We start from the raw sequence: 12944 nt of genomic DNA on the forward strand, positions 1-12944 counted from the left end.
CTCAACATATGTTCTCTTTATTCTCTTTCTCCATATTTTATATAAACATTACAGTTGAACTATTTTAAACTAGTTAGTTATGACAGAACTTACTTTTCATTTTGGAAAGGTCTTAACTATTATGCTTAGAAAGTTTTATAAAACTTTCCAGCCTTCCAAATCTGTCATAGGAGCAGAAATTTTTGTGAAAAATACTGTGATCATGAGTTATTCATACATCTTTTTTGTGATGCAGTAAGAGATTTGAAGTCTCCATGCGTATCTGGAAAGGCGATTCAAAATGAAAGGCCTGGTTCTGTAATGCAGCACTAGGGCTTCTTAGAAGCTTTTTCCAGCATCCAAGCTTTAAAAATGAACCATAATTTGCAACAGTAAAGCCAAGTTAAGGAAAACTTAACATCTTTGAAACACAAAAAAAAAGAATAAATGAGTGGTTTCCTAGGTTAAAATGAAGGAAGAGGGGAAAAAATTCATGCTAGCCGACAGGGCAGGAGAGTGATGACCATGTCCATATGGGAAGAAGCAAAAAATACCTGTCGGAACCCAGGTCTGCCAAAGGATGAGAGGGATCTTTTAGTTGAAAATGAGAGCTGTTGTCTTCTACCCTACCCACAAATGTGTTATCTCCCAGACCGATTATAATTCACATCTCATACTAAGTATAGCTATGAGCATATCATTGGCTAATAAATATATTAATCACCAGGCATTAATTTTGAAAACAATGGATTGTTAGAGAAATGCCAGAAAGTATAGGAAAGAGAGCAAAATCCATGCTGAGTTTTAGAACTCAAAGACTACACATATGTAAAAGGCTGCAGCCCATAAGATAAATGAGAAATCTCCAGGTTCTAAAGGATTATGAGGTTTTTAAACTCTTTTAGGGTTGATCTAGAGTTAGCAATGCATATCAGAATTACCTGAAGGGCTTGTTCCAGCCCAGAGCACTGGGCCCCACTCCCAGAGTTTCTGATTCAGTAGGTCTGGTGTAGGATTCTAAGAGTTTGCAGTTTTAAATAGTCCCAGATGAGGCGGATGCTGCTGGTTTGTGACCATACTTGGAAGACTACGGGTCTAGAGATTTGTCATTAGTATCATTTAATTATGCAACTGATTACTACTAGTATTTTTGTTATATTTTTATTGTTAAATCTATAATAGTATAAATATTTTGAGAGGCATTAGTTTCATCAAGTTGTCATACAGTTAAATCACAACATGAAGTTTTGAAAGTCACAGCTGATTACATTGTTAGCTGGTTATGAATTATTTACATGTATAAACATGTTAATATTCTTCCAGTTTAATGTAATGAAACCTTAAGATTATTAGTACTTTTGACATCAAATGTACTGACTTGTTGACCGTGTCTGAACAAGAAATTAGGGTATCGGACACAATCCTATTTTGGATAAGAGAGGATGTTTGATAGCACATGAATAATTTTATGCTGAAGGCAGTTTATGGCCAAAGTAGAATGATATGTTTGTCTGGATTGTCTCAAAAGTCTGATAGGCTATCACTGAGAACCATAATGATGACCATGACAATGGTATCATCCATTACTCTATTAAGTAAAAGACTTACTTAATAAAGATACAGAGCAACTGGAACTCAGAAGACAGCAACCACAGTGATCTACCTCTCTGATGGAACAGGCTAGCCCAATGATGGGAAGAATTGGATAGAGAAAGGGCAGAGGATAGTCTACAAATCTGTCTTCAAAAATTTGGAAGACAAAAAAAAAGCATGAGTATTAGAACTGGGACAAGCCAATTTCTCATCTTCCCCAAAAAGCAGTCTAAAGATTGAATGAACATTTGAGAAGGGAAAGAGAATTTCTTGTTAATAAGACTATGCAGATATAGATTGTCAACCACCATAGGAATGTTTTTAAAGGAAATCAGAGACTTCACGTTTCATGTAGGGACTTAGCTAATTTCAAGATTCCTTCTAACCCTGAGATTCTCATAATTCTTTGAGGTAGACCAAATATTTAGAAAATAAAACAAATTCGATGCATAGATATTTAGACATGCATATGCTCAGAAATGTGAGTTGACTGATCCATTTGGAATGGAAGTTGGTAAAGATCTTTGACAAAAGATGTTTTAAAGCCTCTGCTAAAGCCTTGAGCCGTATATCAGATTCCTAGATGGAGGCAACAACTACTCTGAAGTTAAGCAGAAAAGACAATTTTTTGAAAAGAGGTTGTGTAGTTCTTATCACTGAAAAGGCTGAAGAATTATGCTCGGAAAACAAGCACAGAGGAAGATCGCACAAAGGAGCCCAGCCTCGATCAGGGCACTAAAGCGACATGGTGGAGATCCCAGCCGCTGACCCACGCTGGGCACCAGTGCTGCCCCGACAACTTGATTCTGCGGCTACTGCGGCCCTTGCCCTTCCAGAGAATAGGTTCTTCATGGTTTGTGCTGCCTTGTGACACTGGCACCAGTTCAAAGTCCAAGTCTGAGCGCCAGATTGGCAGAGTTATGAAGGGTCACACTCAAGCCGTAAGGCAGCTGGGAACACAAGAATCTGGTGTCGGTTCCTCTGGTGGGAAGAGGATTCTCCTTCCTTTCGGGAGTCCCACCAGGATGAGTTAGGGCGTTCTCTAGATATCAAAGCTGTTGGGCCGTTCCCCAGATTATACACATTCAATCAGGGACACTGCAGGGTTCCTTCCACAAGATAGTAATAGGTGTTAATCACAAAAGCATTAAGCATTCCTTTTTATCATTTTATCACTTCTTTTTCTATTTTGATAGCAGGATTCTTCAGAGCCTTAAAATATGAGTGTGTATTATGCTTCTTCAATAAGGGGGGGGGTACGCAACATTTGCCAAACTTATTTGAGCAAGACACTGTTTTTCATAGTAACTCTTGGGAGGAGTATGGAACACATCCTGTGAACACTGGATGCAGGAAATACAAAAAGACGTCATGCACAGAGGCCTGCAACACGCACGCCCAGGTGCAATAAGAAGTGAGAGCACTTAGCAAGGTGGTCGGAATGGAGATTGCATTGAGGTCTGCAAGTCAAGTCCATGTTTGATTCATTGGGTAGTGGCTGTGGTAAGACATGATCTTGAAAATTCTAGTTAGCTTGAACTGCTGGTAGCTTCAAATGAGGCTCTGGTTGTGCATACACACGACTTGGGAGAGAATCGTCAAGAAACAAAACCCCATGAAAAGGTCTAGTCAGCTGTGATTTGCAGTTAGGAATACAGATCTAAAACAGAGACAAAGACTCGTGTCTGAAAGGAGTACCGCGGGCCAGAGGTCCACAAACTGCAACCTGGGAGCAAAACCTACCCACAGCCTGGGCTAAGAACGTTTGGGGTTTTTTTAAATATTGTGTTTATTGAGAAACAATATTGTGTTTTTAGAGAAAGAGGGAGAGAAATACCAATGTGTGGTTGCCTCTCACACACCCCCAACTGGGGACCTGACCCACGCAACCCAGGCATGTGCCCTGACCGGGAATCGAACCAGTGACCCTTTGGTTTGCAGGCCAGCTCTCAATCCTCTGAGCCACACTGGCAAGGGCTAAGAATGGCTTTTAAATTTTTTAAATGGTTGGGGGTAAAAAAGTCAAAAGAATAATTTCAATATTTGTCACATAAAAATTATATGAAATTCAAATTTCATTCTGTGAATAAATTGTTTTCATTAGTGGGCTTATATTATTAAAAATGATGTTCAATTGTTATGTTTTGAATTTTCATCACTTAAATATGTATGAAAATTTTTTTCTCTCTTTTTATGTAAGCACCTACATAATTTTCAGATTTGCTGAATAGGCCCATGAAACCTAAAATATTTACTATCCAGCCTCTGGACTAGTGTTCTAGTCCACTGCCCTCCTTTTACTGAAACTGAAGCTGAGACTCATCGTAGAGTAATTTGAACTGAGATCTGAAGATTCCTAGTGATGAATCTGGGACGGAACCCAAGTGTTTCAGCTCCTACTTAGAGCTCTTTCTAGTTCGTGTTAGCTGCCTCAGTCCAAATGGTGTTACGGGGTGAGAGGGGTGTGCGTTAGATGGGAGAGGAGGGGGCATCCATCTCGGTCCCGGGGCCAAAGTGTGATTGGATTTTGATCACGGGACGTGGTGCAGCCCAGGGAAGGGGAGGGGAGGGGATTTAACAGCTTCGCTCAAATCTTAAAAACCAGTCCAGTTTACAGCTAGGTCTTCTGACTTGAATGCATTTCTTTTATTAACTTAGACTTCTAGCCAGAAGGTGGATAATGCGGAAGTTCCTCATTACCTCACACATTAATGTGGTATAATGCAGATTATTTCTGTGGCAGGGCCGTTGTTTCTGACATCAGGGCTCAGAAATGGAAATATTCCACTTGGCTTCTTGAAATGATTGGATTTTATGTATTTGGTTGGCATGTCCTGAGTGAGACAGCATGTGTCAATGGCCAGAAAACAAAGGGAATCTCACACTGAGAAGGACTGCGAAGTAAGGTCCCAGCCTCTGGGGAGCAGTGGATCATTTCCTCGTCAGTGCTGGCTGTAGGTATAGGAAGAGAGTCGCCCTCTTTGGGTGTTTTGGGAGCATCAGTACATTTTGTCAAAGACGTTTGGTTGCCAGAGAACTCGAGAGTACGGAGTGAGTGGTGTTGTAACCATTAGTTTTTGTTGTTGTTTATTTTATAGTTTATAGTATATTCAGTCTGTAGAACCATTCTGTTTACGAACTTTATCATCTACCTGTTTAAGTTTATAAATATTTCTTTTGATTTTTTAAAAGAAATCAGTGATCTACCAGGTAGTTCTTTTCTTTCTGGCTCATGTATTATAAAGTCTAAGAAAGAATTTGCTAAATGAGTTCAGCATTAATAAATACTATACAAACATTTTAAAATAAAATTTATTGGCCCAGACAAAAAGTGTGTGGCGTTCTTGTAAGCTTTGGGGCAAACCGTTTTTAAAGGCGTAAGTACATTTTTCAGGATAAAATTGCTGAGTATCAAGATTGTCTTGAGTCTGTAACACAGCTTCCCAGGCTGCTTTAGCAAAACTGAATTCAAGCAGGTGAGGTAAGGTCTTTGTGCTTTAGGAAGGTGTGCCGATGCTGAGAAAAAGCCCCTGACGTGGACACCTGGCACTCAGTGGTTCTGCCGACCACAGCCCTTGACTCACTCTGACAGCAGCAGCAGAGACATGTTGACAGTGGGGCCCCAGAGGCCCAGTCGCATTGCCCTGTGACATCCCCTTCCGGTGCTGGGGGCTGAGAAGTCACTGAATCACAAAGTCAGGGATTTGAAAGAAGATCAGTGAGATGGTGGTGGTGCTGGGAGCCGGACAGAAGGAGAGTGAGGGCAGTGGCCTCGGGTGTGAGTCACCCACTAGGCAATCAGTGGGAGTTAGCAGAGTCTGGAAGCAGACGGAGGAAGGGAGATGTGGGGTACCCTGATGCACCTCTGGTTAGGGCTCTCTTCTTCATAACACCCATTACAGACTAATTGTGTAATTGTTTAATATTTTTCTTTCCCATTAGACCAGTGCTTCTCAAATGGGGGCAGCTTTGCCCCCCAGGAGACAATTGCCTGCAGGCGTTTTTGGTTGGCACCAGCATCTAGTAGGTGGAGGCCAGGGATGCTGCTAAACATCCTACGGTGCACAGGGCGCCCACCACACAAAAAACTACCAGTCCAGATCAGCAGAGCCAAGGCTGAGAAACCCTGCATTAGACTGTGGTTCTTAAGGACCCATTTGCCTTGCTCAGCACTTTATGCCTAACGCTTAAGCAGAAAATGGGGCTCTCAGCACACATTTACAAATGCAGATAAGCCAAGCTTCCTCCCTTTTCAGCCAGTTTGCCTAAGTCATTGCCTGGGCACCGGCAGGCACTATCAACCCTGAGCACATTGCACAGGACTGTTTCCTCTCCGTATATGTCACCGACCCTGCTTCCCGGTTGCCAGTGTCTCTGACCAGAGGGGTTGCATTTCTTCAGTCTCCTCTCTCTGCTATGAAACCTACATATGTATGTTTGTTGCATTTGCATTCTTGAGAAGGGAATAAAATAAGAGTAGATGTTTTCTCGTTGCTTATACCTAGTATTTTGATGTGCAGTGATGAGCTATATTGAATGCTGATCTTAGCAATGGTGATCATTAGATTATTATCAAAGCTATCCAGTACTGAGTGTATGTGTGGGTGATGGGGGATTCCAACGTGATGAGCATTTTTTAATGCAATAGGGCCATTCTTTAGTTTTTACAGAGAATGTTTATCCTTTTGGAGACCGTTCTGACAGCCCTAGAAGTCCCAGCAGAAAGCAAGTCTCCGAGGGGCTGCCCCAGCCCATCAGAAGAGCAGACCGAGCTCCCCTGGAGTGCTCTTTCATCCCTGTTTCGAACACGGCCACTTTCCGAACCAAGAGCCACACTGCCTCCTCATAAGAAAGATGCCCTGTCCCCACCTGTATAAATACGTGGCATATTATGGGGTGAGGTGTGTGCTATCCAGCTCTGCCCAGCCCAAACTCTCCTCTCGGTGGCGTGCTGAGTTGAGGGCATTGAGCATGCTCAACTCTCCTCTGGACGTCTTTCCATAATAAACCCTACTGCATAAACACGCAGTGGCTCCCATAGAAATTCACATGCAACCTGCCCACCAGATGGGGGAGCAGTTCCGCGGAGTGGCTCTAGGAGTTGATCGAATTGCAGCCCATTTATCAAATTTAAAATTATTTCTCTGTTATATGATTTAATTGAACCATCTAGAAAGCAGGAAGAAGGGTAAATAAGTCCTCACGAGTGTGTATGTAGAAGGCATTGAGATGCACATGTGTACATTATCAGATCTTGTCTTTGCTTCTGCCAACTTTTTTTAAAACAGAATGACATTTTCAGTCTCTACTGTGAAACCCTAAGAAAACAGCCTCATATCTGATCTCAGCATCCTGTTCAGGCTGCTGTTCATTACATAAGACAGTAAACTCTTTACGAGGACTCTTGGGAGCAATTTATTTCTGATCCACGGCTCAAGAATAATTATGATTCTCCTGAGTTACTGGTTTGTTTTTTATCTTAGGGAAAATGAGTATGTAACTGATTAGCTTTTCTTTGAGAATTGCTTATGAGAGTGTTTAGAGCCAAATTTGTTGCCCACCTATATATCACAACGATTTAGAACTTTATGGTAGTGTCGATTCTGACTTCATGATGGATGTGCGTACTTTTCCTTTGTATTTGCATCTACTTCAAATTTATCATCATTGTTCCATGTCAACTTCAAGGACTGTTTTGGGAGAAAGGGAGAGGTAGGCATAATAAGTAAATGTATTGTATAATAGGCCATCAAAACTAGTTTTACTGGCTCCTTTTTTCCTCCCCACTTTCTAGATTGAGATGCTGCCAGATGGGCTGTTTCAGTGCAAAAAGCTGCAGTGTTTACTTTTGGGGAAAAATAGCCTGGTGAGCTTGTCCCCTCACGTGGGTGAGCTGCCGAACCTTACTCACCTGGAGCTCGTCGGTAACTACCTGGAAACTCTCCCTCCTGAACTGGAAGCCTGTCAGTCCCTAAAGCGGAGCTGCCTGATTGTCGAGGAGAATTTGCTCAACACTCTTCCTCTGCCCGTGGCTGAGCGGTTGCAGTCGTGCTTGGATAAATGCTGACCTAAAATGTCCTAACTTATAAAGATTAAAAAATGGGGGATAATTATGACTCACTATAACCAAATGTGTTATTAAAGCAACTCGGTGTCAGGCCCTAAATCAAGCAGGTAAAAAACGTTAACACGGAACTAACTGAGTTTTGTGAACAAATTGATCTTTCTTTTACTTACTGACTTGTAAGAAGTACACTTCGAGAGTGGAATGGGGAACATGAAGTTATTGAACCTCTACTTTGCAGTTATTACCTTGAAGATTATTCTGTCTTCTCCCTCCCCAGTCCCCATTACTTATTTGCACACTTGTTGTAACTGACTTCGTTTGGATGTTTATCACCTAGATCATAAACTCATATAAATTTTCTTGATGTACACTCAGCGCTGTCTTCGATTTATGTTCTTAGTTATTTTTAGGCAGGGTGCCTTGTGCTTGGCCGAGTCCCGTCTTGGCTTCTTACTTCCTGTCCCAGCTCGCTCCAGTCCTCCTGCATCTGGTTCTCTCTGAACAGCGATGAGCCCTGGGAAAGTGCCTGCTGTTGGCCTTTGCGTAGGAGAAGAGCAGGGTACGTAGGGTTTGTCGCCCTTGGGACATCCCGAAGATTCATGTAGTCTCTGAAATTTCTTCTCATGAAACATCAAATCCTTTTTTATTTGCTAGTATGTTTTTATATTAAATGTAAAACAAGTATTTTTATTGTTCACTCATGGATCCCAAACCTGCAGGAATAGTTTTTGTACGGTACGAAGAACACATGCATTGCTCTAAGGATTTACTATGAATACTCTTGTGTTGGCTGCTTATGATTCTCATACTTGTGTGCATTCTCCACAGTGTTCTTTGTGCTCTGTGACTGGTTACTTTTGGATCACAAAAGCCTGTGTTTCAGGCCCTGACACATGGAGGGGTTTCCTTCTAAGAGGACGGCCACATCATCTGCCTCTCTCTTCCCCGTGGCTGTGCTGTTGTACGGGTGCAGTTCTTCACTACTTCAGAGACCGATGGAGAGGAGAGGTAGAGATTTCGATCTTTAACACTGACTTCAAAATACCTTGTAGAAATTGAGTTAAAGCAAAAACTTTACTTTCTTCTCCATCTGTGTGATCTATAGATACAATTATAAGAACCGCCTCTATTCAGAGTTTAAGATGAGTTCTTAAGATCACAAGGAAATAGATCTATTTAACTGGAATTTATCTCACGCCTTTGTTGAACTTTTCTGGAATACATTTTGCTCCTTTTCAAAAAAGAGCTTTTGTGTTTGGCCTTTTATCATGCATTGTTGTAAAGTGAAAATGAACTGACTCATTTTGGGGAAATGTACGTTTTTACTGTGTTTTTCTCTAATGGGTCTGGGCGTAATGATGCCGCCTGAGTCTGGGTGTAACTATGAGGCAATCTGTTAAGCGCCCGAGACAAAACTGGAAAACACTGTGGGTAAAAAGAACTGTGATGTACGCTGTTTTTCTTGCTTTGCCCATTCCAAAAAGATGAAAGTGAGTCTTTATAACACAGTGTAGCTTTGCTCACCTGTCACACACCCCTGGACTAAATCTCAGAGAAAAGAATTGTTCGCATCAAATGAAATTGGAATAATATGAGCTATAAAAAAAATAAGACACCAAAGGCTACCTAAACCTTATTGTTTATTCTAAATGAGAAGAAATGGTGTAAAAATGTAATTCTTACCAAAACTTGCCTTTAGTCAAAACATTCAAGTTCTCAGGGACCCAGGCATAACTGATGAAACTTTCTTTTAGGACTTCGGAAAACTGTATCTGAGGGCAGGGGGTGGGGGTTGCTATGTGAGTTGGTGGTCATTGGAATGTTTCACGATAGATGTGTATTCCTTCCATTGTTAGGTAGGATTATCTTAAGTTTTGGACGTGACCGTGATACATGGAGAGGTATTTAAATGTTCTTGGAACTTAAATGCTTTTGGACAAATAATTAGCCATTAATGCACCTGAAAAACTTCACCCCATTTTTTCTGAACGAGCGTTCAAAACAAATTTTACATTGTTACCATGACAATCTAGAAGTTCACCATGGCTAGTCGTTGGTTTTGTTCACATGCAGAAGTCATTGGCTAAACCTTCCTTATCACCTCTCTGAATTTCTGGACACAGGCTGCTATCAGGATCAATAATGAGTATTATAAGTGTGTCTCCAAACACAAGGGTATATATAGTAACCAGTGCAAGTTCTGTTCTTGATGCCAAAGTTTTTAGATTTCTTTTTTATGTCATGACGTCTGACACACCAGTCTTTAGGTAGCTTTGGAAGTGACAGGGCACTGATGGGATGAACTCTGAGGCCACCACTTGACACTCAGCATGAGTTTGATGCCACCTTTACCACATTGTTGGGGCAGGAGCAGATCATATCATAAGTGTTCATATTCTTTTAAGAGGATTTTAAATGAAGAAAAATGAAGTTTGTTCACTTGTGAAAGTTAGTTGGTATTTGATTTCCAATGATGGCAGTGCATTTTCCAAAACAAAATAGATGTGGGTGTTACTCAGAACAAAGCCGATGGCCTGTGCTAGCAGTGGGGTGGGTTCATTTACACGCACACAGGCAGATGCACACACACACCCCATGCATGCAAAACATAGCTTATTAGTTTCGGATGGGTTCGTGTTTCTCCCAGGGTTGCAAGAGGTTAATGATAAGATACTCCTTTTTATTCGTTACTTGTAACTATGGAGCGTTCTATTCCCTTGGTTATATTTAAAAGAAAACTGAACACTCAGCCTGAGTCTGAGAACCTAGGCGGTCTGGAGCATTTCCGGTAAGTAGTGTTCTTTCCCCAGCCTCCATCGGGGTACGTTCTCTGTGGTACGTAGACACTGTGTTTTCATTCTTCATCCTGTCTTGTTTTTTTCCCTTCAGACTTCAGCATATTTCATGGTCACTTAACAAACGTTTGTGTGAAACAGGGTGAATAGAGACCCTCGGAATCCAGCTCCATGGCACACGTGGTTCAGGCGTGTGCTGAGCGGGGCTGCAGCCTGTTATCTGCACAACGTTGTTTGATAGTGGAAATATTTGTATTTGTTCTTAAAGTGTTTCATGATTCAAATTTTGTATGTTTAATTAAAACACTGCATAATATCCATGGGTTCAGAAACTATTAAAATAATCAAACAGTTATTCTGTGGATTTATAGCTTTATTTCCTTGTAGTTTTAATAAAATGCCCTTTCCATCTTTGTTCTCTTACCATTGTCCTATCCGCATAAGGCATTTGGTCATCTCTCTCCACTCACCCACCTCCTTTAAATTTGATCAGCACTTGTGCAGTAACAGAATATACTTGTGCTAGAGAACTTGCAGTGATACTTGAGCATGTGTTTCCTTGGGGGGAGGCCAGAGCCTAGAATTATGCCTAATTGAGTAGTTCCACTTTACCCGTCCCTGAGTAGTTAGAGCTGGTCCAGCATCCCCCATCCCTCCCCAAAGCACAAGAATATAACTGTAAGTCCGTTTTCAGGAACTGCATATTGCATAAGAAAGTGGCTGGGTTTTTTTTTGTTTTTTGTTTTTCCTGGAAACAAGAGGAAGGCTGGTGGGAGAGGGCAAGAGTTATATTGTATCCTGGTTTGAATTATGAAAACATTGTATACACAAAACTGTTGCAAAATACCCTGAGCATGATTATTTCCCATTCCAGCCGGATGTGAAAGCCGAAGCAGTGGAAAAACTGTAGTCCTATGTAACTGCTTTCTTCCTGTTGCTGGTCCATTGCTTCCGTATCCTCTGGGAACTACCTACTAAGTACTTTAGGAAATGGACTGCATTCTCTCAAACATATTTTTACGCAATTTCATCAACACTAAAACATTAACATAGAAAATACAAGCTGAAGTACTGAGTTGAGATGGCTTCCAGTTGAATTTAATTCATATTTAAGTTTTGCATTTGACTTGTGTAATAATACAGTACTGCTGAGAAAAACAATTATGAATGCCTCCTGCATGTTATATATTATCTCTAACAGAGATGGTGCAATTTAAAAATCACAAAGGGGCATAGAATTAGAATGGATGTGTCTGTGCATATGTGTTGTGTATGATACTAAATATTTATGTTTAAATATTTTTAAATCTTCAAATGTTTCACTCTCTGTGAAATAATGGGCCAATCTTAAGTAGAAACACTTTCCTGTTAGCTTATTTTATCTATGTCACATATTTTGAAATCTACATAATCAGCTTTTGCTTTTGGCAACAAAATTAGCAAATGTAATACTTTGTGATGAGTTGAATGTTTTTGGCCCTCAGGTTTACCATGTAAATCTGCATTTTAGTGGTAAATCCCTTTGCCTGAGATTCATTAGTTTTGGTAAACTTTACTGTTTTTAAAGTACGTTTTGTGTAAAATAAAGATTCGATTTTTATAATAAATGGCAAATAAAAAACAGATTAAATGTTGGAAGACGTTGGCTGTACTGTTTTGTCCCTGTGCACACCAAAAGTGACGTGACGCCCTCTCTCCCACACTTCCCTGTGCAGCTAGCTTGTCACCTTACTCACCAAATGATAGATTTCAGTTTTACACGTGAATCTCATGTGACAGTAACATGAGTTTTCAAAATAAGCTACAATAATCCCAGAGTAGAAAGCCCTCAACAGAGCTGGACTGATCCTGGCCTACACTGAGGGGCAAGGACAGGGGAACCTGTGACTCTCCTGATCAGTTCATCTTCGGAGTCTGATGATCACAAACCAGCTCCTCTCTCTGCCTCTCTTCTTGCCTCCAGGTAAATAGAAAGTACTGTACTGCAAGGTGAAAAATTGACTTAGTAACACAAACACGTAAATAATTTGTTACCAAATAGAACCTGTGGGGAGAGAGCCAAGATACTGTTACCAAAACAAGCCCCCTCTCCGGCATCTTTCTGTACTAGGTTCGTCCGGCCCACTGCCAGGTAGACACTGTGGCTCTCAATGCCAGAGTTTGGTAAAGAGGAACTATTTATTCAGAAGTTATACAGGTTTAGAGTAATGGCAGAACGTCACCGTTAAATCTCAAAGTCCCTTTAAAACACCCACAAACACACACACACACAGTCCTGCCTTCCCCTTGCTAAACTAGGCTGGGCAGGGGTACCATATCTCAGAAAAAGAAGTAGAAGTCCGTAGTCCAGCTAGACTCCAGGTTCCTCCCAATAATCTGTGCTCAGCTGGGCAAGTCTCCCGAGGTCCCCAGCATCATGGGCTGGACCGCCTCGATCTCCAGTTCTTAGTCCAACATCACGTGGCACCTCCTGACGGCCCACCAGCAAGAGTCCTTTCACCCCTTTCCTT

The 12944-nt window shown here is 41.3% G+C and overlaps 1 protein-coding gene across 1 annotated transcript in view; it reads left to right on the top strand.

The window, feature by feature from the left end:
• The window catches only part of LRRC8B (leucine rich repeat containing 8 VRAC subunit B), an 82476-nt gene extending 71687 nt beyond the window's left edge, over positions 1–10789 (top strand). The window contains exon 5 of the mRNA XM_037154395.2: positions 7367–10789. Within this exon, the coding sequence (XP_037010290.1) occupies positions 7367–7639 (273 nt within the window). The 3' untranslated portion in view covers positions 7640–10789. The remainder of the gene's footprint in view (positions 1–7366) is intronic.
• Positions 10790–12944: the final 2155 nt, after the last annotated feature.

Source organism: Artibeus jamaicensis, unplaced genomic scaffold (genome assembly GCF_021234435.1).
Source record: "Artibeus jamaicensis isolate MK-2021 breed Jamaican fruit bat unplaced genomic scaffold, CSHL_Jam_final scaffold_1019, whole genome shotgun sequence".
Taxonomy (NCBI): Eukaryota; Metazoa; Chordata; class Mammalia; order Chiroptera; family Phyllostomidae; genus Artibeus; species Artibeus jamaicensis.